The sequence below is a fragment of the Passer montanus genome, unplaced genomic scaffold (genome assembly GCF_014805655.1).
Source record: "Passer montanus isolate IOZ18808 unplaced genomic scaffold, ASM1480565v1 scaffold127, whole genome shotgun sequence".
NCBI lineage: Eukaryota > Metazoa > Chordata > Aves > Passeriformes > Passeridae > Passer > Passer montanus.
This window is the reverse complement of record NW_024359499.1, coordinates 928,570-955,704: the sequence shown is the minus strand read 5'-3', so window position 1 is coordinate 955,704 and position 27,135 is coordinate 928,570. Positions and strand designations below refer to the sequence as shown.

At 50.5% G+C, this 27,135-nt stretch overlaps 1 protein-coding gene across 2 annotated transcripts; it reads left to right on the top strand.

Annotated features, from left to right (window-relative positions):
- The first annotated feature begins 1,029 nt into the window (after positions 1–1,029).
- Positions 1,030–26,253, top strand: KLHL12 (kelch like family member 12). Of its 2 annotated transcripts, XM_039698519.1 has the most exons (13): positions 1,030–1,128; positions 1,228–1,425; positions 8,111–8,264; positions 9,062–9,279; positions 11,996–12,178; positions 12,343–12,492; positions 14,223–14,337; positions 17,763–17,869; positions 18,753–18,948; positions 19,644–19,802; positions 20,997–21,095; positions 24,201–24,387; positions 24,677–26,253. In XM_039698519.1, exons 1-13 carry the CDS (start codon positions 1,045–1,047, stop codon positions 24,801–24,803), a joined length of 1,977 nt encoding a protein of 658 aa, XP_039554453.1. In that variant the 5' UTR covers positions 1,030–1,044; the 3' UTR covers positions 24,804–26,253. The 2 variants fall into 2 exon arrangements, with proteins under 2 accessions (XP_039554453.1, XP_039554454.1); XM_039698520.1 differs by lacking the exon at positions 11,996–12,178.
- The last annotated feature ends 882 nt before the right edge of the window (positions 26,254–27,135 follow it).

Here is a 27,135-nt window from a genome sequence, read left to right as displayed (position 1 = left end):
TCCAAACTCTCATTCCATGCACAGCCTCCAAACAGACTGACCCTGGTTCTTGGAGGACGAAGCTTAAGAATTAATGATCAGCCTGCAGGCCAGGATAATATCTCAACCTCGATGTACAGATTCCTTAAGTCACACTCTGTTCTACATTTAGCTGGGAATTTATCTCAGGTTGTTGACAACGACTCTGTACCTGACTGTGTGTATGGATTCAGGTTTTAAAATTCATCCCCAGGCAGGCTTGGAAGCAAGCTGGAGGGCAGGAGGGGAGCGGAGGCGGCTCAGGGCTGTCAGCTGGAGGCGATCTGCCGGAGATGTTGAGCTGTGTGTGTGGGAAGAGCTCAAAAATAGTATTAATTTAAAAATCCTGGGATTCTAAAGCAGGCTCCCGGTGCCTGGCTCCCGCAGCCCTGGCAGAGCCATTCCAGGGGTTCGCCCAGCAGGAGCCACACCAGGCAAGGAGGCAGCTCATGTACCCTGCGCTCTGTGAGGGCTCTGCTGCCAGAGCCCTGCAGCTGGGAATGGAGAATCATGGAGAATCAATTAAGGTCAAAAAAGCCCTCTAAGATCAGTGAGTCCAACCACTCCCCCGGCACTGCCATATTCACCATGAAACCATGTCCCCAGGGGCCACATACACGTGTATTTTGAACACTTTCAGGCATGATGATTCCGTCATCCCACGCCCTCTGCCCTGGGCAGCCTGTGCAAGGGCCTGACCACCCCTTCAGGGAAGGAATTTCCCCCAGTATCCAACCTGACCCCCGCCTTGAGGCCGTTCCCTCTGCTCCTGTCCCTGTTCCCTGGAGCAGAGCCCGACCCCCCCGGCTGTCCCCTCCTGTCAGGAGCTGTGCAGAGCCAGAAGGTCCCCCTGAGCCTCCTTTTCCCCCGGCTGAGCCCTTTCCAGCCCCTCAGCCGCTCCCGCTGCTCCGCTCCCTTCCCCGCCCCTCAGCGGGGGCCGCTGGGGGGCGCTGTGGGACCCGCCCCGCGCTCGTTGCTCGGCAACCGCCCGGCACCCAGGGGGCGGGGCGCTCTGCGCGCGGCGCGATGACGCAATCAGAGCGCGCGGCGCGGGGAGAGGGAAGGGCGGGGGGAGGCGAGGTGTGCGGGCCGGGACCTCTCCCCGCGGCGGTGAGTGCGGCCGGGCCGGGCCGGGCGGGGCGGGCGGCCGCAGCGCCCCCTGTCGGCGGCGGGCGCCGTGCCATGTGGCCGTGCTGGCTGTGCCCGCAGGTGCCGCGCGCCATGGCCCCCCCCAAGGACATCATGACCAACTCCCACGCCAAGTCCATCCTCAACGCCATGAACGCCCTGCGTAAGAGCAACACGCTCTGCGACGTCACCCTCCGCGTGGAGCACAAGGACTTCCCGGCCCACCGCATCGTCCTGGCCGCCTGCAGCGACTACTTCTGCGCCATGTTCACCAGCGAGGTCGGTGCTGCCGCCGGCCCTGGGTGCTCCGTGGGTGGAGGAGGCAGGGCCGCCCAGTGCTTGGGCTGGTCTCTGTTGGGCTGCTCAGCAGCTGGGCCAGGATCCCCCCGTGGGGGCCCAGGATCCCCTTGTGGTGATCCTGGAGTCCACCGGGTACTCCCCATGGTTGCTAAGGATGCCCCCGTTGTGGTTCTTGATCCCTTCATGGTGGCTGTGGGTGCCTCAGGAATGGCCCTGAATTTCTCCATGGTAGCCCTTGGTCTCTGTGAATCTCCCCATGCTGGCCCTGGAGCCCTCTGGGTTCTGTCCTGGTGCCCCTGGAGCCCTCTGAGATGATTTCCATGTCTTGTGGTGGCCCCAGAGCCATTTATTGTGACCTGGTGGGGAATTAAGAGGTTGTGGCAGGGAATGTGGCCTTGATTCATGGTCTGCTGTGACCACCCTGTGCCCAGCGAGCTGCCAGGCTGAGCTGCCAAGCCAGACAGTTCTGATACATGTACTTGTTTTTCTAGTGGTGATTTGTGGTTTCCGTGGTTCCGGGCACCTCTCCTGCCCTGGCGCAGAGCTGTGGGAGCCGTACTGGGCATTCTGGGCAGCCCTTCCAGTGCAAGGGAGGGTGTTTGATGTGGGCTCTGGCTGCCCTTGGCACTGGCTGAGGGCTGGGCCGTGCTGCTCCCCTGCCATGGGGGTGTCACTGGGGCTGGGGTGGCTCTGAGCCCCAGGTGCTGACCCAGCTCATCTCACCTGTGAGCACCTTGGCTCTCAGCCCCTCCTGTGAGACTTGCACTACCTGTGTGCAGTTTCCCTGAGTCACTGACAGCACAGCTTCAGCTGGAGCTGGCACTCGCTGTTGAATGTCAGATGCTTTGCCTGGCTTTGTCTTTATAAGTTGGAGTCAATCTTTGCAGCTTTTACTTATGGAAGATGCTTTCCTTATCCTTCCACCTTCCCCATGAGCAGGGAGAAACATTGTTAAGTAGCTCACAGGTCCTAAAGCCCTCCCTGCTAGCCCAAGAGTCATTGCAGCATTATTTTTTCTTTGTCTTACCCAGGCATGAAGGCTGTGGCAGAGTTCTCTGTGTGCCCACTTATCTCAGTGCTGTCAGGGCAGCTGACAGCACTGTTTACAGTCCTGTGCAAAGAAACCAAAATGATGCATGTGTGGCCTGACCTCAGACCAATATATTTTTTGTCCATATCTTCATGAAATTTGTAAATTCATTGGGTTTGTGCTCTTGCTCTGCATAAGAAAATGTAATTAGATGAAGAAAACACACAAAGCAAATGCAGTCCCTGGAGGCTGAAGTACTCTGTTCTCCAGGAGCTCTAGGTGCTCAGCAGTACAAGGTGTCTCTGCTCCTCTGGGTTTGCCTCCATGTTCCTGTCACTGCTTTTGATTTCTGGACTTCGTCTAGGCAGCGTGCAGAGATCCAGTCGCTCTGTGTGCTCCAGAATGTTCTTTGTGGCTGCTAACAAAGGCTGGGGCTTGGTGTGCTTTGGGTCTGACCTGAGATGTATCTCCTTGCTTCGTTACCCTCATGTTCACTGTAACATCTTGGTGACCTTCATTCAGACATGTGAATCTTCCTGGGAGATTGAATTCTTCCTGGGAAAACATCTGTTCTCAGTGGGCAGAATTGCTTGCTCTCCCATGCTCCCACAATGCCTCTGCTTTAAGGGTTTCTTTTCTTTTGCTTGGTTTGTCTCTTCCAAACTTGCTTCTTTGTTATGGAAACCCTGCAGTGCCCAACCTGCCAAGGGGCACACAATTAGGGAGTGTTTGTGGGAGAGCTTCCTTCCAGGAAGGGGCAGCTTGGTAACCTCAGAGTGGACTTGTGTCCTGTGTGTGCCAGCGACAAGTGTGCCTGTGATGGGACAGGGCTTGGACACTCTCCAGCCACTTGTGGGTGCAGGGTTTGGCCAGGCTGGGACTCCAGGCAGCTCAGAGTGTGTGTGGTGTCACGGACTGACAGGCCCTGCCAGGGCTTCCTCAGCACTCCATTGCTTGCCTCCTGCAGGTCTGGGGGCTGCTTGGCTGCTCTGATGGGCCAGGCTGGGCTGCACGAGGCTTTGTTCAGAATTGATCTTGGGGTTATGCCATGGCATTCCTGGCCTTTTCTCCTGGGGTTATGCTGCACTATTCCTGGTGTCACATCTGTGCATGGCCAGTACAACACTGAGACTGTCAGCAATACTGTTGTCATAAAGAACTACCTTTGCCTCTCTGTGTCTCAAGTTTCCTTCCTTCTCTCACTTCTGATTAACATTCTAAAAAGTTCTCAGTCTAGCTTAGTATTAATTTCTTCCCATTTTCTGTTCCCATTTTACAGCATGAGAAGAAGCCACTGATCACCTGATGAACCCCAAGTTTTTTACAACACTTTCTTTTACCCCTTTTGCTGAGCAGTGTGAGAGAACTGAAACACTATCAGTTTTACCTGCAGGGTTGTTCCTTGTAGTAAAAATTGCAGAGCAGTTTTATCTCCCCTGGATCTTGGCTGTGCACTGGCATTTGTCTTTGTTTGTCTAAGTTAACATAACTTGGGATCTTTTAAGAGCTGATTTCCACCTCAGAAGGAAACTGTTCTGTCTTCTCTTGGAGGCTGTTTTCTAGAAATTGAAGGGTTCCTTCTCCTCAGAACAGAGAAATGTTATTCTGAAAGTAAACAGCTGGTGTTCCCAGGTTCTTACATGGTCAGCTTCTCTGTGCTGTAATTGCTCTCCAGGGTACAGTGAGCCACACATTAGCACTGTCATGCCAGCATTTCTCTCCCTCTGTGAGAAGAATTTGAGGTTTATGCCAGAGTACTTTTGTGTATCTGCATTAGTAAGGCAAAAACAAGAAGTAGCCTTGGGTAAGAAAGGAGTTGCAAAATTTTAGACCCATTCTCCTGCGTGATTGTCGTGGTTTAGCCCCAGGCAGCAGCCAAGCCCCTCAGAGCCCCGTGCTTGATCCCCCACCAGCAAGATCAGGGAGGGAGTCAAGAGTAAAAGCTGGAAAATTTGTGGCTTGAGATAAAGACAGTTTAATATGGAAAGCAAAAGCCACACATGCAAACAAAGCAAACCCAGGAATTCACTCCCTGTTTCCCATGGGCAGGCAGGTGTTCAGCCATCCCACAGAGAGCAGGGTTCCAGGACATGTAACAGTGACTTGGGAGACAAACAGCATCACTCCAAACATCCCTCCCCTCCTTCCTTCTGCCCCCTACTTTATACACTGAGCATGATGTCAAATGGCCTGGAACATGCCTTGGATCACTTTGGGTCCTCTGTCCCAGCTGTGTCTCCTCCCAGCTTCCCAAGCACCCCCAGCTCCCTTGCCAGCCTGGCAGTGTGAAAAGCAGAAAGGCCTTGGCTCCGTGTGAGCACTGATCAGCAATAACAAAAACACCTCCATTATCATCCCTACATTCAGTACAAATCCAAAATACAGCCCCATGCCAGCCACTGGGAAGGAAATAAACTGCCCCAGCCAAACCCAGCACAATGATTTATGAGTGGAATGGAAAAAGCAACATTGTGTCTCACAAAAGAGCTGTAACCTGCAGCCCCTGCCTTAAAACTTTCAGCGGCTTGGGCATCTTGAGATAAAACTCCTGAGGCCTCCACATGACTCTCCTTGGTTGTTTTCTGGATGCTGCAGTTGATTTTGGGATCTGTACTGCTGCACGCTTCCTATGTATGGGCTATTTTACTCCCTTCAGGGTGAGTGAGCAGAGCTCTGATATTAAACAACAAAGTGGGAAACCAGTCTGACATTCTGACAGCAAAGATGTGTCTGGTGCCACTGAACAACCTCAGAAGTAAACAGTGAACACCTTGGAGAGAAAAGCTGCCTGGCCTGTGTGTTGGTTAGCATTGTATGACCATCATCTTGCATTCTGAGTCCAAGGATGTGGCTGCATGGATGGATGAGGGACTGTCTGTGTCCCATCAGCCCAGCACTGAGCCCTGCAGGCAGTTCTCTAATGCTGCACACACAGGCTGAAGAGTCCTCTAGAGTCCTCCTGAGTCTGAAAGGCTGAGAGGATTGGGATTGTTGAGTCTGGAGAACACTCTGGGGTGGCCTTCCAGTACCCGAAGGAACCAACAAGAAAATGGAGAGAGACTGTTTCCACTGGGGTTACAGGAGAAAGGGAAATGGCTTCAAACTGACAGAGTGGGTCCACAGAAGGTCCCTTCCAGCCAAGACCAATCCATGATTCTGTGTTCAGAATCAAGTTGTCTCCACACTGAGACCCTTCTTAAGGTATAATGTTAGGATCCAAATTCTGCATCACACACATTAGATCAAGTTACATTAAATACTTCCTTCCTACTAGGCATTGTTAGCATGTGAGTAAACTGAGCAAAATAACAACCAAGTGGTGGAGTGTAGCAGAAATACAAGGGAAACAGGAATTAATCATCTGTATGGTATTAGTGTTGTCCTTGTGGTTTGTGTTGTGGTCACCAATATAAAGAGAGTATGTGCATGGCTGGTTGATTGTGGGTCAGGAGCTTCTTTATGAGCTCCAGGCTGATGTGTGAAGAACTGATGCTTACAACTATCAGGAGGGCAATAGAAGTTTGTAACATCTTTGGTCCTAAATATGTATGGTCTATGTCTTCATTTGCTTATTAGAATCATCTGAACATCTTGTCTGATCAGTTCTGAACTTTGGTGGCATCTGTGTCCTTTGTGGTACAAACAGCTTAGTCTTGGTTTGGGAATGTTTCGTCTGGCCCGAGGCAGGAACTGGTTTTAGCTTCTGAATGCAATCCTGGCCTGTCACACAGCAGGTCAGACAAGGTAATTTGCTGTTCCTTCCCAACTTTGGAAGCCATAAAGATTGTTCACTGAGTCAAGAGATTTGAAAGGCCTCTTCCCTCAAATTCCTTCAAGGGTCACCTTTACCTCTTGTACTTCTCTGCAAGTGTTTCTCTGCATGATAGACAGCCTCAGTCCCAGCAGACATCTCTGCTGTGTCATGGAGTGCCTCTGCAGGAGTAGCTTCCTCTGCTCTTCTTTTCTGTATCACCTCCTTTTTCCCCAGCTGTGGCAGATGTGAAGCTCAGTGATGGTGCTTTGGCCATGCTTTCTGCTCCCTGAGCCTCTGCCCAGCTGGGTGTACCAACTTTGGGCTCATTCTTGGCAAGAGAAGCCATGGGCTTTCATCTGCATTGTGCTTGGTGCTGACTGCTCCAGAAGTCAGGGGCTGGTTTTGCAGCATGCCAGAGGAAGATCATTACCTCTTGAGGTGCAGCCATGCTGCTGAGCTGGCAGCAACGTGCAGGGTGTGATCAGTGAGCCCCCCAGCCAGTTTTTTGGTCAGGAATCATTGGGTGCTCTGCCAGCAGCTCTGTGCTGGAGGCACTGAACCATGAAACTGATGCTTTGTGAAATATAATCTGTTTTGTGCAAATTTGATGGATTCACAGAATTTGCTGTTCCCAAAGATTGACCATTGAGAGGATAATGTTCCTTGGAAAAAAAAAATTATTCCAAAATTAATCATAGAGGTGATAAAATAGTTGGGGGACAAAGGCTGGATTGTGTAAGTGCACAAACTGTCATTTTACTTTGTTTCATTTTAGGAATGAAGTTCACCATAAGCTTGAAGAATTAATCAGGAAACTGACGAGTTGAGAAAGCTTTTTCTTTGACTTGGTTTTAGAGAAGAGTGGTGAAGATGTCCAGGTGTTGGAAAGGAAAATTACTTGTCAGTAGAATTGACTTGTTCAGGTTTAGGGCCAGAACATGCCCAGGGGGAAGTTACCAAAGCTCAGGCAGAAGGATGTCCTACTGGTAGGGGGCACAGAGGAGCCAAATTTCTGGGCCACAGAGACACTTGGCAAAACTCCCAAAATGAGGAAGAAATTGATAAAGCCAGTTCAGCAGCTGTGCTGAATTCAGCTCTGAATGGGTAGAAGGTAATTCTGGCAGGGGCACGTCAAGACTGCTGACTCACAGCCACCAACTCCAGAAGTCTCCTGACCCAGAGGAAGAGAAAGACTGAGCATGGGACTAATTAGCATAAGAAGCAAGGAAGTTGTTAACCAATGGAAGGCTAATCAATAAGAGAACTAGATGGCTTGTAGCCAATGAACATTAATGCCTTTGTTTGATAAAGTGTATTAATAGTAAACAGTTTTGCCAGTCTGGCTGGCTTTGGGGATTTGGGGGCTTTGGCCCCCAGCCCTCCTCTCTATGCTGAAGTGAAATTAATCTAATACCCAGACTCTGGGTGTGGATTGGCCTCTTTCACACTGGGTAAAAGAACCTGCTTGGGCCAACACTTGGATGGGGACTCCATGTGAACTGCAGCATGTCACACGTACCCAGCTTAGGGAGGAATTCCCTTGGAGTAAAGCTTGGGGTACTGCATGGAGGAGACAGTTTCGTTGTCTTGCACAGGTGACACATGTGATCTCTGCTGACTCAGATCTCAGCTCAGAGGTTTTACTGTGCAGTGTGACTGTCCTTTTGATCCATAAAGAACTTGTGTCTTACTCATTTCTCTAAGTGAATTCTGTAGGGAGATTCCCTCCTTTCCTATATCCTTTCAGTGAGCACCAGAATAGAAAGGACAAATCTCTGCTGAAAGCCCTGACAGATCTTCTTTTCAAACCTGCTGAGAGTTGTGGGCTTTCTGATCACATTAATGAAAAATAAAGCTATTGTCTCCCTTTTAATTTACAGCTCTCAGAGAAGGATAAACCCTGTGTGGATATTCAGGGCCTGACAGCCTCCACCATGGAAATCCTGCTGGACTTTGTATATACAGAAACTGTGCATGTGACAGTAGAAAATGTCCAAGAATTGCTTCCAGCAGCATGTCTGCTTCAGCTGAAAGGTAATTCAAAGATTAGCACAAATTGCATCATTGCTGCTGTTTAGAGATTTGGTTTGTTTGACCCTCTGTGCATGGAAGAGAGACTGGGGGGGGAATGATATTTATAAGTTGTTATGTCAAACTTCTCTTTTCTTGTGCGCTGTGGTCTCACTGGTAGAGGAACAGATCTGGATGAAAAACAAAATGGTAAAACAGGTTCCATTCTTTGGGCTACTGTACTTCTGCAGGAGTATTCCCAAGAGGAATTGTGAGCTGTATAGCCCATAAATGTTACAGCTCAGTTAGATTATTATAATAAGCAATCCTAGATGTCATTTTACCTGCCATCACATTATGTCTGGGTCAATAACAGTCTGGTTGTTGTCATTGCACATGCACCTATGGAGCTATCCCAGACAATTACCCCAAATCCCAGATTACCCAGATTATTAACCTTATAAAGGTTATCATAGACCTAGAAATCTGGTGCTGTGTCCACTAGCAGACACATTAGTGGTTTATAATCCATGAAGCTGAGTACAGCTCACATTGGAGTCTTCCTAGTATCAGATTGATGTCATTTTTTCATTGGAATAGAACAGCCAGAGCTCAAACCAGCCCAAACACATGGTCTAGCTGCTCCAAGTGTCTTCAGTCTCCAAAGCAATACATGCATGTATATGTTTCTGTAGTACTTTTACTTGTTATTTGGATTGGATTTTCATTATTGCTTAGAATTTTCTTTTCTGAAGCCCGTGCCGAAGCAGTGGATTGATAGTAAGCATGCAGTGCTCATTCACCCCTCCAATTTTCCGTAGGTGTGAAACAAGCTTGCTGTGAGTTTCTAGAAAGCCAGCTGGATCCATCAAATTGTTTGGGCATTCGGGATTTTGCTGAGACACACAATTGTGTGGATCTAATGCAAGCTGCAGAGGTCTTCAGCCAGAAACATTTTCCAGAGGTGGTTCAGCATGAAGAGTTTATCCTCTTAAATCAAGAAGAGGTTGAAAAGCTCATCAAGTGTGATGAAATTCAGGTAAAACCTGAAAAGTACCATTACTGTGCAAAGCTTTGAAATAAAACATTGACACCAGTCAGTAATTAGTCCACACTCCTGGGATGGACTCCTCACACAGTTCCTGAATTTGAAATTTAATTCTCAGGAGGTGTCAATTTTTATTTTTTCAAGTTTGTAATTTTATTAATACCGTGTAGCTTCTCTGTAAGAATTTGTTGTCACACAAGTGTTTCTTGCAAGTCAGTCACGGTGAGTTAGTTCCCTTTGCAGTTATTGGCCCTTCATTCCCTCCTTCTCCCTGGAGAAGATAAGTTCTCTCAATGCCTACATTTCAGAAATAGCCTCAAGCCTTAACTTCTGTTTGCCTGCTGATCTGCAGCACAAGGAATCCTGGGATGGTGCAGGGTGGTCTGACTCTGCCAGGGCTTACAGGGAGATTTAGTTCCCTGAAGGAGAGCTTCTGGAGGGTGTGCTATGTGACTAGAATGTGTCAAATACATTTTTCCAACTTTTCTATGAATAAGTTGAACACTCCCTGGTAATGAGGGGAGAGCTTGACTATTTATTGAGGTGGATTTTGTCAAGAGCTGATGTTCACTGCCGTGGAAAGGCTTGAAGCAATCACTGCTCAGAGTTCAGGGGAACAGGAATGCTTGGAGGCAAACCTGTGTATGTGATATCTTTGGTGGGATTCCTGAAAAGCCAGTGCAAGGGTAGCCAGAGCAGAACTGTTGATGTGTTCCTTGAAATTGGTCTTCAGCCATGCCAACATCCCCCTAGTGAGGCTGCTTGAGAAAAAGCATGTGAGGCATTGGTGAAAGACCCAGCTCCAGCAGGGATCTGCAGTGGGGAGGCTGAGTGTGCCTGGTGTTTGACAAGCTGCAGTTTTGTGCTGTGAGGGGCTGAGCTCCTCTGGGTTGTGATGCTACTAGGAGCAGCTTCTGGGCTGAGAGCAGAAAATAATGAGGAACTTCGGAATGACCCAGCCAAGCTTCTTGGATGATCTGCTCAGGAAAAGTGACATTCCTTATTGATTGGAAGGGCTGGGTCAGACCTTGCAGCAGGCAGTGTGTTGGGCATGCACTATTGTACCTTAAGAAGATGTGGCAAGTAGGGCAAGGGAGGGGATTCTCCCCCTCTTCTCTGTCCTTGTGAGTCGTCACCTGGAGTGCTGTGTCCGGGTCTGGGGTTCTCAGCATAAGAAACATGTGAATCTGTTAGAGGATCCAGAGGAGGCCACGGAGATGTTCTGAGGGCTGGAGCCCCTCTGCTCTGGAGCCAGGCAGGCAGAGCTGGGGGTGTTCACCTGGAGAAGAGACAGCTCCGGGGAAACCTTATAAAGGGGCTTATAAAAAAAGAGGAAGACTGACTTTTTGTGTGGGCAGAGAGTGATAGGACAAGGGGTAACACCTTTAAAGAGGAGAGATTTAGATTTGATGTTGGGAAGAAATTCTTCCCTGTGAGGGAGGTGAGGCCCTGGCACGGGGTGCCCAGAGCAGCTGTGGCTGCCCCATCCCTGGAAGTGTCCAAAGCCAGGCTGGACCAGGAGCAACCTGGTCTGCTGGAAGGTGTCCCTGCCCATGGCACGGGGTGGAATGGGATGAGCTTTAAAGTCCCTTCCAGCCCAGACCAGTCTGGGAAAAAGAGCAGATGTCTGTCCTGCTGTGCCAGCACAGAGGTGCTGTGCGGAATCAAGAGCGTGGTAAGGGAACACCCTCAGAAAATCTCTGGGCTGCTCAAGAACTGCAATGACAGGTCCTCACTGTGATCCTGCATTTAGTGTTACTCATAATTTATCAGAAAACATAAATGATTCAATGAGCAGTAAAACTGTTAAATATATCTGAGGACATTCAGTTCAGGAGGGAATAAATCAACACAGGATTATTGCATTTAAAGAGGAGGTAGGGAAATTGGAAACAATACAGTAGTCTGCTCTCCTTTTGTGAGCTTTAATTGTCCTTCCTCTGTAATTCCAAGAGAAAGAGGCCATTCCAAATTACACTGTAACAAATATAAAACAATGGCGTAGAAGAATGCCTTACATAATTAACCTCTGTGGCTCCCTGCTTCAAAACATTCTGCCTGACAGCTTCAAACTGGATTTCAAAGGGGACCAGTCATAGGCTGGTGGGAAGGCTCAGTCCTTTCATCACAGGCTCTTCTTTTATCTTCATATTTAGTCTCAGTTAACAGACTGTCTGATAATAAATTCATGTCTGATTTCCTTTTACATCGGATGATCTGATAGATCTGGCAAAAGAAAACAAAGTCTAAGTAATATATAATTCATATATATGTGTGTAAATAAGAAGTAATGTATAACTCATATATATATATGTATGTATGAGATTTTTACAGTTCTTTTGCTTTTGGTAATCATAGGTGTCCAAAGCACCTGTGGTTCTCTAACAGGATCAAATTTGCATGATTTAGTCAGTGTAATCTCCAGAAGTGGTGTAAACACCAGCATGTGCTTGTCCTAAATGGAGACAGAAATAAACTAGTGATAAAATATAATAAACGGTAGAAATAAACAGTAGCATTCATGCCCTGGGATTCTGCACGCTAAAATCCTTTGCAGTTTTTAAAAGGTGGATTGAAACCTTAAATGTACCTGCTCTGGCCAGAGTGTCTGAGGGGCACAGGGCTGCCAGGACCTAGGGCAGACACTTTGCTGTGCAAAGGGAACATGATTCTAATTATCTCTTTGATGGCACTTTGAATTTTGCAGGATCACAGCTCCTGCTCCAGAGAACTGGGGGAGCTGTCCTGGGAGTTCCCACTGGTCAGTGGATGGAGCTCTCAGCTCCAGGCTCTGCTCCTCACCGTACTGCTCACTGCTCTGGGACTTGGACTGCCCGTGGCTGATCTCAGCTGCAGGGGAAAAGGCAAACGCAGGTTTAAGGAAAAGAAAGTGAGGGAATTCAGTGTGCTTCTGGGGATGTCCCTGAGGGACTCGTAGCTGAAGTGTCCTGCTGCCTTGCTCGCTGTGAAGCAGTGCAGCAGCTGGACGTTGTGTGCTCCATGGCAGTAGCTCCAGCGTTCTGCTGCTGATCAGGACGTGCCTCCTGTGTGCAGGTGGACTCGGAGGAGCCGGTGTTCGAGGCGGTGATAAACTGGGTGAAGCACTCGAAGAAGGAGCGTGAGGCGTCGCTGCCGGAGCTGCTGCAGTACGTGCGCATGCCGCTGCTCACGCCGCGCTACATCACCGACGTCATCGACACCGAGGTACAGGGCCACTCCTGCTCCTGCCGGGCTCTGCTGGCCCCCACGACGTTTGCAGAGCCCTTTCTCTGCTGCCGCTGTTTGGTGGCACTGAGCAGCTGTCCCTGCTCAGCGCTGCTGCCACGCTGAGCCGTGTTTGCTGTGCCAGCAGTCACAGCCGCAGGGTGCCCTCTCAGAGCCATTAGTCAGCTGTCTCTGCAGATATCCACAGCACCTTTCTGTTGTCATCTCTTACAGTCTCCAAGTGCTTTCTGCCTTCATTCCTAGGCGCTGGCAGGTCCCCTTCCCCAGGCTGAAGATTGCTGCCATTGATCTCAGGGACGTCATGGCTCCTCAGAAGGTGTTTGAGGTGCAGATGGCCAGCAAGTACCTCTGAGTAAGAAAGACAGCAGCTGTGTGAGTCCTGGACCAACACACAGCCAAGAGCCATGGCTAACGCTGCTGCTTTGTGTTCTGAGATGCTGCAGAGGCAGCCCAAAATGGGGACAATGCAAAGTGACAATTGAGCTTTTAAGTGCAAATTGAATTCCAGACAGGAAGTGACCCCAGGCAAGATTTCAAAGGAAGGCCCAGAGGTCAAACCAGCCTTCAGGTTAGATGGTGATAGGATGTACTCAAGGGTTACTACCCCTTGTCACCTGACAGGTGCTGAGTGGTGAATGACAGACAGGAAAAGGCTGATTTAGCAACAGTCATCTAAGATGTGATAGATCATGGAAGTTATTAAATCAGGACAACCTAATGGGCTGTTGTGTTAGATTGTACCAGAGCTAAAGGATGTTCAGTTAGATTATCGTGGTCCCTTTCAAACTGAAATTTAAGCTAATGGAAAGGGGTCTGGTGCCAAAACAAACAGATCTGTTCCAAATCCAGCCTGAGACAGAGTGTGTACTGCCCTCAGCTCTCACAGGGAACATGGAGGGTCTGTCAGTGCCACACACTGGTGGCACATCCTCAGCTTGGGGCAGTATGGAGAGTGGAGCATTGGCCCCATGTGGCTGCCTCACACAGACACCAGGAGCCTGTAGAGGCTGAGTCTTACTGAAGCAGCATGTACACCCAACACCCAAGGGAAAATGTGTGCTGAGCTTAAGGGAGGTTTGTCCAGGCCCTTGGCTAGGGAAGGGAATTACACAGCACTGTGCAAGGAGATGAGGCTGTCCTTGGGTGTCCCTCACTCTTCAACAAGACCTCAGTGCTCCTGTTGCCTCTTCACAACTCCATGTCCCATGTGCACAGTGATCAGCTAAACAGTTTCATTGTGCTGTGCTCTCCCTCTCTTTTCCAGTGGCAGGTGCAGGACAAGTTATGTGGGGCACATCAAATGTGGTTTCAGCTAAACAGTTTCATTGTGCTGTGCTCTCCCTCTCTTTTCCAGTGGCAGGTGCAGGACAAGTTATGTGGGGCAGATCAAGTGTAGTATCACTGCCAGTTCCCCTTCCTAGTCATACTTCTGCTGGCTTAAATGGAGCAGAAGTGGCTTCTCCTTAGTGTTCCAATGCAGCCATTTTCTTTAAGGAGCCTTCAGTGCCAGACTGTGAGGATGGAGCCATATCTTAGCTGCAGTCTGGTCTTCAGTTGCATTTGCATTTCCCTGCATACAGTATCTACACCAGGACCCGCACACAAGTCCTTTTCATGCTGTCTGAGCTGATGAGAGTTGGCTTTAGGACAGTTCTTCTGAGGTTTCTTAAAATACATTGCATGTACCAGTGACTCATGTTTCTCCCCAGCCTTTCATCCGCTGCAGCCTGCAGTGCAGAGACCTCGTGGACGAAGCCAAGAAATTCCACCTTCGGCCCGAGCTCCGGAGCCAGATGCAAGGACCCAGGACACGAGCACGTCTGGGTGAGCAGCAGAGGAAGGGACCCTGAGAGGGGCCAGGGCACTGGCAGGTGTTGTGTCAGGCACTTGTCTAATGCCTTGTGACTGTGTGGATGTTCTTCACAGCAGTAACTTGTCATGCCATGGTCCCCAGCGGGACAGAGAGGGGACTGGAGCAAAGGAGAGAGGTGCCTCTTTTATAGAGTACGATTGCTTAGTGCCAGTGTGGGGACTAGCACATTGCCTGTAATCCCAGGCCCTGCTGTGGCCTTAAAACCAGTTTCCTGAGTTGCTGGTGCCTGCAGATACATTTGTCCCAGCATGCAGCTGTCCAGGAAGTGTGGGAAGAATTTCTTCATGTCTGAAGAGGCAGGTATCAAGAGTCCAAAATAAAGCTGTGAGGTGAGTGACAGCTGCCTTACAGTGACAGCAAGTTTCCACAGAGAATGGAACTGGGGAAGGTGCAAGGAGGGAAATGGAGATGTCCCTCTTCCCCTTCAGAGGTGCTTTTCTTTTTCTCCCTAGTTTTGTTAAGGCAAAGAAATGATATCTTCCTTTATTTCAGTAACTCCTATCAAGCACAGTCACTGAATTGTTTGGAAAATGCCTGTCTTAGGGCTGTGAGCACTCAACAGCTGCAGTCTGGTCTTCAGTTGCATTTGCATTTCCCTGCATACAGTATCTACACCAGGACCCGCACACAAGTCCTTTTCATGCTGTCTGAGCTGATGAGAGTTGGCTTTAGGACAGTTCTTCTGAGGTTTCTTAAAATACATTGCATGTACCAGTGACTCATGTTTCTCCCCAGCCTTTCATCCGCTGCAGCCTGCAGTGCAGAGACCTCGTGGACGAAGCCAAGAAATTCCACCTTCGGCCCGAGCTCCGGAGCCAGATGCAAGGACCCAGGACACGAGCACGTCTGGGTGAGCAGCAGAGGAAGGGACCCTGAGAGGGGCCAGGGCACTGGCAGGTGTTGTGTCAGGCACTTGTCTAATGCCTTGTGACTGTGTGGATGTTCTTCACAGCAGTAACTTGTCATGCCATGGTCCCCAGCGGGACAGAGAGGGGACTGGAGCAAAGGAGAGAGGTGCCTCTTTTATAGAGTACGATTGCTTACTGCCAGTGTGGGGACTAGCACATTGCCTGTAATCCCAGGCCCTGCTGTGGCCTTAAAACCAGTTTCCTGAGTTGCTGGTGCCTGCAGATACATTTGTCCCAGCATGCAGCTGTCCAGGAAGTGTGGGAAGAATTTCTTCATGTCTGAAGAGGCAGGTATCAAGAGTCCAAAATAAAGCTGTGAGGTGAGTGACAGCTGCCTTACAGTGACAGCAAGTTTCCAAAGATAACTGAACTGGGGAAGGTGCAAGGAGGGAGATGGAGATGTCCCTCTTCCCTTTCAGAGGTGCTTTTTTTTTCTCCCTAGTCTTGTTAAGGCAAATAAATGATAATATCTTCCTTTATTTCAGTAACTCCTACCAAGCACAGTCAGTGAATTTTTTGGAAAATGCCTGTCTTAGGGCTGTGAGCACTCAAGAGCAACATAAAAATAGGACTGACCTACAGAAGAAGGAAAAGTATTTTACTGGCTTCTTCTGTGCCATGCCTGTGTCCTGGTGCACTTTCAGGGCACTGCCATTGGTGCCAGCATGGACCACTCTCCCTGCAAGGAATCCTCTGTGTGCTGCTGCAGGTGTGATGGAGGGAGATTCCAAAGTGCCTTCGTGGCCTTTTTTAGGGGACAGAAAGCTGTTTAACCACAAAAGGAGGAGGGCAGATTAGGTTTGTCAGAGACACACTGATCAGACTTTGTTGGCCTGAAGGGAATGTTGTTATTCTGTTCCTGCATGGTCCAGGCCTCAGCACATTTTGTGGGAATTTCTGTCCCAGTGTACTTGAGCTCAGCCTGTCATGGCATCAGCTTTCCAGTACCTGAAGGGACCTACAAGAAAGCCAGAAAGGGACTCTTCATCAGAAACTGCAGCAATGTGACAATGGGGAATGGTTTCACACTGAAAGAGGGGAAATCTAGGAAAGAAATTCTCCCCTTAGAGGGTGAGGAGGCCCTGGCACAGGTTGCCCAGAGCAGCTGTGGTTGTCCCATCCCTGGAAGTGTCCAAGGCCAGGTTAGACAGGGCTTGGAGCAGCCTGGGCTACTGCAAACTCTCCCTGAACATGGAATGATATGAGCTTTGAAATTTTTTTCCAACACAAACCATTTTGTGATTCTATAATTTTAGAATAACACATTTCATTTTATTCTTAGTTGAAACACTTCACCTGATAAAGAAGACATTAAAAACTGTTTTAGTCTAAATATACAGGTTAAAACTGCACATTATTGTTGAGGTTCATCCTTTGGATTCAGCCCTAGCTCTTTTAATTGATTCCATACCATCTGATATCAGCAATCTGTCGCTTATAAACTGATCAAGGCATGTATTGACTTTGCATGGGAGGAACTGAAGTGATTGCACTTTTAGCTTTCTTACTGGAAGGGAGGTTTTCCAAGATGTTGGAGCTCTTGTGAATCCTTCCCAGTTTTTTATATTATTCTTCATCTGAGGTAGCAGCTTTTCTGCTTTGTGACAGACAAAGTCTTGTTAATTTTTCTTGCTTGGTCCTTGTGCAATGAAAGGCTGAACAGTCCTAAATTCTAGTAATAAACTCCCTGTTCCAGAAAAGGCCCAAGGAGTCAAGGGGATCCTAAGCTGTTCTAAACTTTAGACAGAAGCCTGCTTCCAGGCAGTGATTAGAGGGGAAGTTACAACTCTCCAGGTCACAGCTGTTATTAGCAGTCATGGAGGAAATGAGAAAAATTCAGAGAATTCATCTCAGAGAATATAGAGGGAAGGCAATTTTGAAATAAAATACACAAGATTTAAGAGACAATTCCTGGGAAAATATTTAATTAGTTTTCCAAGCTTCAGACAGCCTGACTTGTTTCTCAGTTACGTGGTGAACAAAGTCCCCTAAATCAGGTCTGGATGTCACTTGAGACCAAGAGGAGATTTTGTGTTGTGAGGAGGCTGTAGGGAAGCAGCCATTCTCCTACAGATCCTGTGGGGTGGTGAGAGGTTTGGGGAAAACAGCAGAAAGGGTACAAAAGAAGATAAAAAGGAGTGAACTTCAGCACCTCTCTGAGGCAGCTTGTCTTTTCAAAGTGCCTCTGATGTTACGAGAAACAGCCCTCCAGCAGCCAGCTCCTAACACCTCAGTCAACTGTCTGCCACATGCTCTGAAGAGTTTCTCCCTTCTCTTTCTTGCTGAGCACAGAGGGAGTGTGAGTGCCTGGGCCAGGTTAGATCCCTTCTCCAGAGCTGAGACAAAAACAGGGATTTAGAGGCAGCTGTGTGCCAGAGAAGGCTCAGAGTTTCTACAGGTTGTTCCCCTGAGGTGACCCTTTGGTTGTGAAGGGATTGACTTGGCTTTGCTGTCCCTCTGTGCCTCAGGAGCTAACGAAGTGCTGCTCGTGATCGGCGGCTTCGGCAGCCAGCAGTCCCCCATTGATGTGGTGGAGAAATACGACCCCAAGACCCAGGAGTGGAGTTTCCTGCCGGTAAGGGACTGGTTCTGACCCCCACTGGTCTGACCAGGCTGGGAGCAAACTGATCCTGCAGCATCAGCTGGATAACAATCTCCTTGGGCTGTCCTGTACAATCTGCTGAGGATTTCTGACAGAAATTCTTTCGAGATTCACATGGAGAATGCTGAAACCACTTCAGCTTGCAGAGTGACTGAGGGAGAGGGGGTTGTTGTCATAGACCTGATCAGCTGAGCCTGCAGAGACCCACATCTTGGTTGTGGGAGTGAGAACTATCATGTTTCTTAGTGAAGGGGTGTGAAGCTTTAAGGTTAGTGATGATAATTGGAATGTCAATAGGAACCATGTAATCAGTGCAGTCTTCAGGCTGCTGCATGATCCCACTGCTTGCTGTGTTTTGGAGCATAATGGGAAGAGAGAATTCCTGCACTGAGAAGTATTTCTATGCAAATTAAAATCACGTTTATCTGTGTGATGTGGTGGAGAACTGCCTCTTCTTCACTATCACCAGTCAGGGCAGACTCAGTATCACCTGGTGTCCAAAATTCTGATTTTTTTTGGAGGCTAAAAGCTTCATCAAATATTCAGAGTCCCTACTTTTTCCCATTACCAGTGGGAGGCTAACAGATTCATCCCAGATGCATCAGAGGTTATGCAGCAGCACGGGATAAATGACATTCAGTGTGAAATATTGAATGCAGAGAGACACGGTCCTGAGAAGAGAGCACAGCCGGGGGAGGCAGGCACAGTCACTCGGGCTGTGTCCTTTACATCCATGGTGGGGGTGGCAGTGGGCCATTTCCCAAAGGAGCAGCAGCAGGGGGTGGAAGAGCAGGGGGTGGTCTCCATGCCCAGCGCTGTCCCTGTCTGTGACCCTGGTGTTGCTTTGCTGTCCCAGAGCATCACCCGCAAGCGGCGCTACGTGGCCACGGTGTCCCTGCACGACCGCATCTACGTCATCGGCGGCTACGACGGCCGCTCCCGCCTCAGCTCCGTGGAGTGCCTGGATTACACGTCGGATGAGGATGGCATCTGGTACTCCGTGGCTCCCATGAACGTGCGGCGAGGGCTGGCGGGAGCCACAACCCTTGGAGGTGTGTCCTGGTCACTGCCGGGGCAGAACAGCCTGTTCAGCTCTGGCCTGAGATGCCCTGAGCTGCTGTGTGAAGAGTGGGCAGGCTCTGGGGGAGGAGGGGAGCCTGAGATTCTGCCTTCTCATCACTGGGATGCAGAAATGGAAAACTTGCCCACATATCCTGAGAGGAGCTCTGCCTCCGCTGCATTCCTGCAGCATGTGTCTGTGAACTGGGGGAAAGGGGCTCTCTGAGACATAATGGAGTGGGAAGCTCTGAGGGTGCTGACAGTGTTGGGCAACACTGAGCACATGACACCAAGTACAGCTGTGACCATCCAGCACTGGAGTGACTGGAACATCTGCAGGGAAGGAGTGAATACTTCGGGGAGGTACTGACATGAGGCTTGCCATAGGCAGGGTTTGGGTTTGGGCATGGCAGTGCTTCAGTGGTTCTGCAGCATGAAAAAAAAGTAGCTGGATTGTGTGTGTTCTCTTTCATTCATCAGCAAGAAGCAGATTTAAGGGCCAGATGGAAGTTGTGTGTGTTTGTTGGGCCTGTGAGCCAGGCTGAGGAGCCTGGGTTCATCTTGGCTCCCAGTGTGCCCGGTCTGTTTGCTGTGGTTTGCAGTCATGTTGCAGCTTTGCTGTGTGTGTGAGGGCCCTGGTGCTGCATGCCCCTGGCTGACTGGCTGGGTCCCACCTCTGTCCCTGCAGACATGATCTACGTTTCGGGTGGCTTCGACGGGAGCCGCCGCCACACCAGCATGGAGCGCTACGACCCCAACATCGACCAGTGGAGCATGCTGGGAGACATGCAGACAGCACGGGAGGGAGCGGGGCTCGTGGTGGCCAATGGAGTCATCTACTGCCTGGGTAGGTACCCTCTGCACCTCTGAGAGCTGTGCACAGCCTGCCTTTTACCCAAGTGACCATTCAGGTGCTGCCTGAGCAGCCCCAACCTGTCAGGTCTGTGTTAGAAGAGGTTTAACTCACTGGGCACTCACAGCTGTATCAGTGAGGGCTGCCTGACCTCACTGTGCCTGCACAATGGCTTGGACTGCAGCTGCCACATTTACTGCAGAGAATGCTGCACACTGCAAATTAAACACAATTTACACACACTGCATTTGAGGGATGCCAGAAGTGGGGAGGATAAGCAATGCCAACTGAGACTTTGTGTGGCCTAGGCAGTGTCTAAATGCCCAGAGATGAAGCAGGTAGCTGTGGGACAGAGGGTGCACCTGCAATGGTGGCTGTAGTGCTCCAGAAATGTATCCTGAGCTGTGTGTTCTCCAGCTTCTTCCTGTAGCGTGCATTTCAGTTTCAGAGCACTACACCAGCTGTGAATATACTGAGATTGCCAGAGGACAGAACACTGAAGCTTGTTCTGTGGGTCACCTTCTAGGCCCCAGAAAAGGCAGGCCCAGCATTGCACCCACCTCTGTTGCAGTTCTGTTCCTGGGGAGTCACAGATCTTGGCACTGGTTTCATAGAACCACTGAATGGTTTGGGTTGGAAGGAACTTCATCTCATTCCACCTCCTACCATGGGCAGAGACACTTTCCATTAGACCAGATTGCTCCAAGCCCTGCCCAACCTGGCCTTGAATAAACCAACCACGTTCATTCCTCTTCCTCTTGCTGTTCCAGGGTGGATGGCAGCACACTGCTCCTCTGCTGGGGCTGCACAGAGGTTTTAGTATCTACTTGTGAAACTGCTCTTGAGAGAGCCCAGCCTCCACCATTCAGCCTTGTGCAGCTGCAGCACAGACCTGGGAGCTGCACATCTGCAGGGCTGCACTGCAGTGGCCTCAGTGTGCTGAGGCAGCTCCATGGGGCTGGCCTGGTTTGCTGGTTTGGGGAGGTGATGCTCTCCCACATGGCCCAGTGCAGTGTGGGGGCAGAGCTGGCTCTGGGCTGGCTGCAGGATCCTCTGCCCCACCAGGATGGGCTGTGCTGATGGCAGTGCCACGCCGTGCTCAGGGCCCACCAGCCATGGTACTGCTCTCTGCACAGAAATCATTCTCCCCAGGGCAGCCTCATAGTTTGCTCCTGTGTTTTGTTTCAGGAGGCTACGATGGGCTGAACATCCTGAATTCTGTCGAGAGGTATGACCCCCACACTGGACACTGGACAAATGTCACCCCAATGGCCACTAAGCGCTCAGGTAAGAGCCCACAGTGTCACCGCTGGGTCAGAAATGACACGGATAAATGAGTGACACACTCCATGCCTTTTCAGAGGGCTAATAACAATTTTATTAGGAACCCATTCCTTTTTATACTCTAGCTCCCTACAGGTGGACCTGATTGGTCCTTTAACCAAAACACCATCACCACTGGCTAATTAAGAGGACATTCATCTGTAAACAGCCTTATGGGAAAACAACTTATTACAAACACCACCTGTGGATTGTTTAGTATTTGGCTATCATTCTTTCTCTCCAGCCCCGTCAGACCAATTCATGGGAAAGCTTATCTAGCTTTCTCTCTCTGACCAGACTGTCACATCCACACCCACAGTGCCTTAAGGCTCTGCTGCCCTGGAGGATGCTCTGGCCCCAGTGGGTGGGTTGGCTTTGAGAAAGAATGATTTTACTGGCTTGAATTCCCAAGAGAAATACTAATTTTCACATGCCTCCATCCCAGGCCAAGGTGTGTACAGAGGAATGCAGTGGCAGGATTGCAGGTTACAGGGAGGCAGATGAAATGCTGGGTGACTTCATGCCAGGCATTGCTCCTAGCTGTGGGAGCAGAGCTCCCAAGGCACAAGCTGACCACAGTACTGGGTCAGTGCTCATCAGCTGCATGGGGCATGGTGAGGGCAGGTGTGCCCTGCCAGGCTCCTTCACCTGAGCCCAGCTCCAGGGCAGCACTGCCAGAGCAGTGTCACCCAGCAGTGGCCTTACACAAATGGTGCAGTCACACAATAATTATCCCCCACCAGCTCTTCACTTGTCTCTCTGCCTGGTGTTCTGTCCAAGCTTTAAGTTGGCAGTTGTATCTAGGACAAAAATGCAGTTTAAATCCTGCTTTTGGAGTATCTTTCTGTTTAAATCCTCCTTCATTTCTCAGAGGGGTTGTCGTGGGGCTCCTGTAGCTCCTGTGTTGACCTCCTGCTCTGTGCCTCAGGCTTCCTGCCCTGCTCTCCAGGGCTCCATCCTCCTTCATTTCTCAGAGGGGTTGTCGTGGGGCTCCTGTAGCTCCTGTGTTGACCTCCTGCTCTTGCTGTGTGCCTCAGGCCTCCTGCCCTGCTCTCCAGGCTATGCTGGTGGGCTGCCCTGGCCCTGCCTGTGTGTGCACACCTGTGTGTGCCTCCCAGTGCTTACAGTTAGTTACATGCTTGGACCCTCTTCCAAATCCCTTTTGAAGTTGCTTTTTCTCTGCTTCTTTCAATAACTGGCCCTCACAGTCAGCCTGGGCAGCACTGCTCCATGTGATCCCTGTGCAGTGGTCCTGGTTAGGGACAGGGTACTCAATAAAACTGGGCTCTGTTGCAAAAACATTTCCGTTTTCTTGTGCCTGCAGTGACACTCAGCAAAACCTCAATCTTTAAATATTTGTTACTGTGACAGGGATATTCCTGCTAAGTGTTGGTTTATCTGCCAAGAATGGATTTTATTTAGGAGTTGGGCACTTTCCACATCCAGGAAGGCCATACATATAAAACACAGGATAAAATCTGCAGGTTTTTCTAGGTCAGAGGCACTGTGTGAGGTTAATCCATGAATCTGTAGGAAGCTTGAGGATCAGATGGCTTTCCTCAAGGGGCCTGCTTTGGGCACCAGAGAAGGCTGACTTTGGACAAGACCAAAAGCAGAGTTCAAGCTTTCTACAGCAGGTATTTCCTAGGTCTGTGCTCCCCACAGGAGCTGGAGGCTTTAGTGGCTGTGCCTTGGCTGCAGCATGAGCTCCTTGGTGCCACAAGCCAGCCGGAACCTGGTGAGGCTCTTGACCCCAGCACTGGCTCACCTGGTTCCTTCCTTGGCACTGTGACGTGGAGAACCAAGATCTGAAACGTGGGTGTGCCCAAGGGCCTTTCTTTGCTCAAGTTTTTGTGCTGCCACTCTGGTAATGACACCCCAACTACTCACATCTTAGGTGTGAGTGCTGGTGACCTTGGACCCTGCAGGATTTCTTTTGTCCCCAAAAAACCCTCCAAGATCTATCCACGTGCAGGTGTTTGAATTCCAAGACCAGGACAAAGAGTAATTGTGGCTTTATTCACAGAGATCATTTCCTCCTTGTTTCTTTAAATCTCTTAGGACAGGTTCTGGAGAGAGGCTACCTCAGAGACCTTGGCCACGTTGCATTGCTGAACCCAATTTCCCTGATTAGGCCTTGGTTTGGTCTCTTCAGCCAAAGCTCCTGGAGAGCCCAGTGGGCCAGCCTGGCCATTCCCAGCTGTTCTGGGGCTCTCAGCAAGGACAGGCAGGCAAAGGCAGGATGTGTTTAGGGGAACAGAAGGTCTCTTATGCTATATTTGTAAAGAAACAGATCCATGCCAGGGTAGCTGGCTCATTTCCTTCAGGATATTCATTAGTGCAAGGGTTCCATGTGGGTGGTGACAGCCTGACAGGGCTGACTGTGCAGGAGCAGGAGCCCCTGAGGCCACTGAGTGCATGGTAATGTCACAGTGTCCTCCAGTGCTGTACCTGAGGGGTTGCCAAGGAGGAACTAGGGCTGGTGGGGGTTATTCTGGTTTCATAAACTCCCAGTGGGAGCAGCATATTATGATCTGCTTTCACTGTGAGAACACCTGTTCAGGCAGCTGCTCCAGCCACCTTTGCCTCTGCAACAATGTAGAAACCAGTTTTCATTTTGTCTTGCAGAGGAGTAATGTCAGGGAAATCCGTCCTCCAGCTTTGCATGGAGCAGTGTGCCCCTACTCTCCAGGAGCTGAGTGACACCAGGGACTCAGCAGCACCAGAGGAGCCTGTCTCTGGCTGACAGCCCCAGCCAGCTGCCTGCCAGCAGAGCGGGCCTGGTGCTGCTCTGCTCACACACCTGTGGTCAGCTGTCAGCCCAGGTAAACCTCCGGTGCTGCCCAGCCCCCATGCCACAGACTCACCAGTGTTCAGTGGAGTGAGATGTTTTCATGTTTCATATTGGAGACAACAAAAACAGAAAACACGGTTGTCAGCACTTTTGGGGAGGTACAAGTGTAAAAAATGTCCAGTGGAGAGGGAGGAATTGACCTGTTCACCTTGTGGCAGCGAGCCCAGTGCTGCCGTGTCACTCGTGGGTGTGACTGTGCCACCTTCCCTCCGCAGGGGCTGGCGTGGCTCTGCTCAATGACCACATCTACGTGGTGGGCGGGTTCGATGGCACAGCACACCTCTCCTCGGTGGAGGCCTACAACATCCGCACCGACTCCTGGACCACGGTGACCAGCATGACCACGCCGCGCTGCTACGTGGGGGCCACCGTGCTGCGGGGCCGGCTCTACGCCATCGCCGGGTAAGCCCAGGGCCCTGCAGCTCTGCCTGCTCAGCCAGTGACCCCCGGGGACACAGCTGCTGCCCCTTCCATGGGCCTCTCCTCTGTGAGAGGAGACACCCACAGGGTCGCTGTGCCCAGCCAGAACAGGCAGCAAAAAAGGTCCAGGGCCCAGGCAGGCAGCAGACAGCAATGGCAGCCTGATGCAGGGGTTATAATTTGGGCTATTCCAGCCTCCCAGGAAGAGCTCTGAATGCCTCAGCCTCTTCCTCCAGCATCACCCTTCATGTGTAACTTTCTGTCCTGGCAGATACGATGGCAACTCCCTGCTGAGCAGCATCGAGTGCTACGACCCCATCATTGACAGCTGGGAAGTGGTCACCTCCCTGGGGATGCAGCGCTGCGACGCGGGGGTCTGCGTCCTTCGGGAGAAGTGATCAGGAGGGAGCTCGCAAAGAAAAACATTCTAAAATGTCTCGGCTGGAGGAAGAGTCCCAAAATGATTTGCAGTGACTGTTCTTGAGAGTTGTGGATGCTATGGGAATAGGCACCAGAACAGCAGCTTTCTGTGCTGCTTGTGACTAGAGCATGTGCATAACTGTGTGATCTCAGCAGTCATTTGAAATCAGGGGCTCTGTGGGAAGCTGGAGGAAGGGGATGAATGGGTCAGGAGAAGCTGCACTCTCTGCTGTTCCTGTGGCTCAGTCTGTGGGCAGAGCAGAGTTGCCCCAGCCTGGTCTCAGCCAGCCTGGTGACCCCTCCCAAGGACATGTACATAGCCCTGGGTCACCTGTTCAGCCGCCGCAGGACCCCGCGGGTCCTCGGGTCGCTCTCAGCCGTGTGGGTGTGTGAGGGTGAGTCCAGCTGCTCTTATGTTCCAGCTTCAAATCATCGTGTACATCCTGAATGTTCCGACGCGCTCCCTGAGCACACGTGGCTGCAGAGCCAGGCTGGGTGACGTGAGTGAGGGCCCTGCACTGTCACTGTGTCTGCAGGGTCCTTGCAGCGCTGCACGCAAAGGAGTCGAAGGTTAAAGCTGTCAGCTACTGTGACCAGAGCCTGAGGCCACAGGGACAGAGGCAGGGGAGGAGCTCATTGCCTGCCACAGAAGCATCTGCCGTGTTTGTGCTCTCAATCAGGTGCTCAGCAAGGTTCATCACATCGTGTTTCCTCAAAAAGCTTGACAGCTCCAGCTGCAAATGATGTGTGGCACCGGGAGCTTGGCCGTGCCTGTGCCCCACCCTGTGAAGAGGCCACCTGAGCTGAGGCCAGGAGAGCAGGGACACAGTGGCTGCTGCCCACCAAGGTCCTGCTGGGTGAGTCACTGGGGTTTGTCCCCAGACAGGCCTGAGTCCAGCACACCCAAGGCAGCCTTTCACTCAAGTTCATTGTGTTGGTTTTCCTTTTATCTAGGATTTTTCTGCTTCCAGGGCTGTTCTGGAGTGACATCCAGGATTCTGTTTTGCCCTTTGTTCTCAGCTGTTTATTCCCCTGTCTCATAACTCCACATCCTGTGACACTTGCTATCCCTGGCCTGCCCCATGAGCCCAGGTGAGGCTCCACCAGTGGCTCACAGCAGCTTGTGGAGCACTCCCTGCTCAGCATGTCCTGCCTCACTGCGTTCCTGGGAGCACGGGCTCCCCTCTGCCATCAGCTTGGCCCCACAGTGCCTGGGCTCCATGTAGTGCTGCTCGTTGAGCTTCCTGCTGACTCCTTGCTTGGGGACAGGGTGGGATCAGGGACGTGGTAGCATGACCTAATTATGCACTTTCAGCCAATGCTCTGACCTTCTGCGTTTGTTTCTATCACACAAGTGTTCTGTGGTTTCGTTTCCTATGTTTATTTTTTAATGAAAGTATAAAGAATAAAATATTTCCTGAGCCAGTAGGAGTTTAGCTTCTGTTCTCTACCTTCCAGACATATGTCTGACTACTGTGGAGGGTTTGTGCAAACCCTGTGTTAGACAAGCAGCTACCCTCAGGTGTGTCTCTGCTTGCAGCTTCAGCCCAGTAGTGAAAAACAGCTGCTCCAGCTGTAAGATCTGTGGCACAGAGACCAGCCAGGCCTGGAGGACTGCCTAATGAGAGAATTTCTTGCAAGGTCTGCTGGAGAAGGGCATGGAGCAGAGAGGAGGAAAAGACTACAGTTACAGTCAACAGCAATAATGAATCATCAGGGCTGAACACAAGCCCAGGTGTGCCCAGGTGGCCAAGAAGGAAATGGCCTCAAGTTGTGCCAGGAGAGGTTCAGGCTGGATATTGGGGAAAATCTTTTCCCTGAAGGGCTGACCAGACCCTGGCACAGCTGCCCAGGGCAGTGGTGGAATCACCATCCCTGGAAGTGTTCAAAAGACCTGTGGATGTGGCCCCTGGGGACGTGGGTTAGTGCTGAACGTGGCAGTGCTGGGGAAATGGTTGGACTCAATGATCTTAGAGGCCTTTTCCAAATTAATCAATTCCATAATTCTAATACTGTTACAGTAGAGCTGCAGTTGCAAAAAATTACAGCTCCTTTGTCCACCACGGCCATGTGGGATGAATGGTGTCCACCACAGCCCAGCATTAATTCATCTGTCCATGTGCAAAACACAGATTCTCTCGGTTTCAGGGCAAACTGAAGCATTCTGCCCAGGAGCCTCTGATGGCTCCAAATCCTCCCCCTGCTACCTGATCCCCCCATAAACAGCTCACCACTCATTCCAGATGTTCAGGAGCCTCTCCTGACACCTGCCCCCAAACTGCTCCATCATTCTTTAGCCAGTGAGAAGTG

Coding starts and splice junctions, on each gene's coding strand:
- KLHL12 (XM_039698519.1), top strand. CDS start 1,045: ATGACGCAATCAGAGCGCGCGGCGCGGGGAGAGGGAAGGGCGGGGGGA. Junction 8,265..9,061: donor ATGTCTGCTTCAGCTGAAAG/GTAATTCAAAGA, acceptor AATTTTCCGTAG/GTGTGAAACAAGCTTGCTGT. Junction 12,493..14,222: donor CCGACGTCATCGACACCGAG/GTACAGGGCCAC, acceptor GTTTCTCCCCAG/CCTTTCATCCGCTGCAGCCT.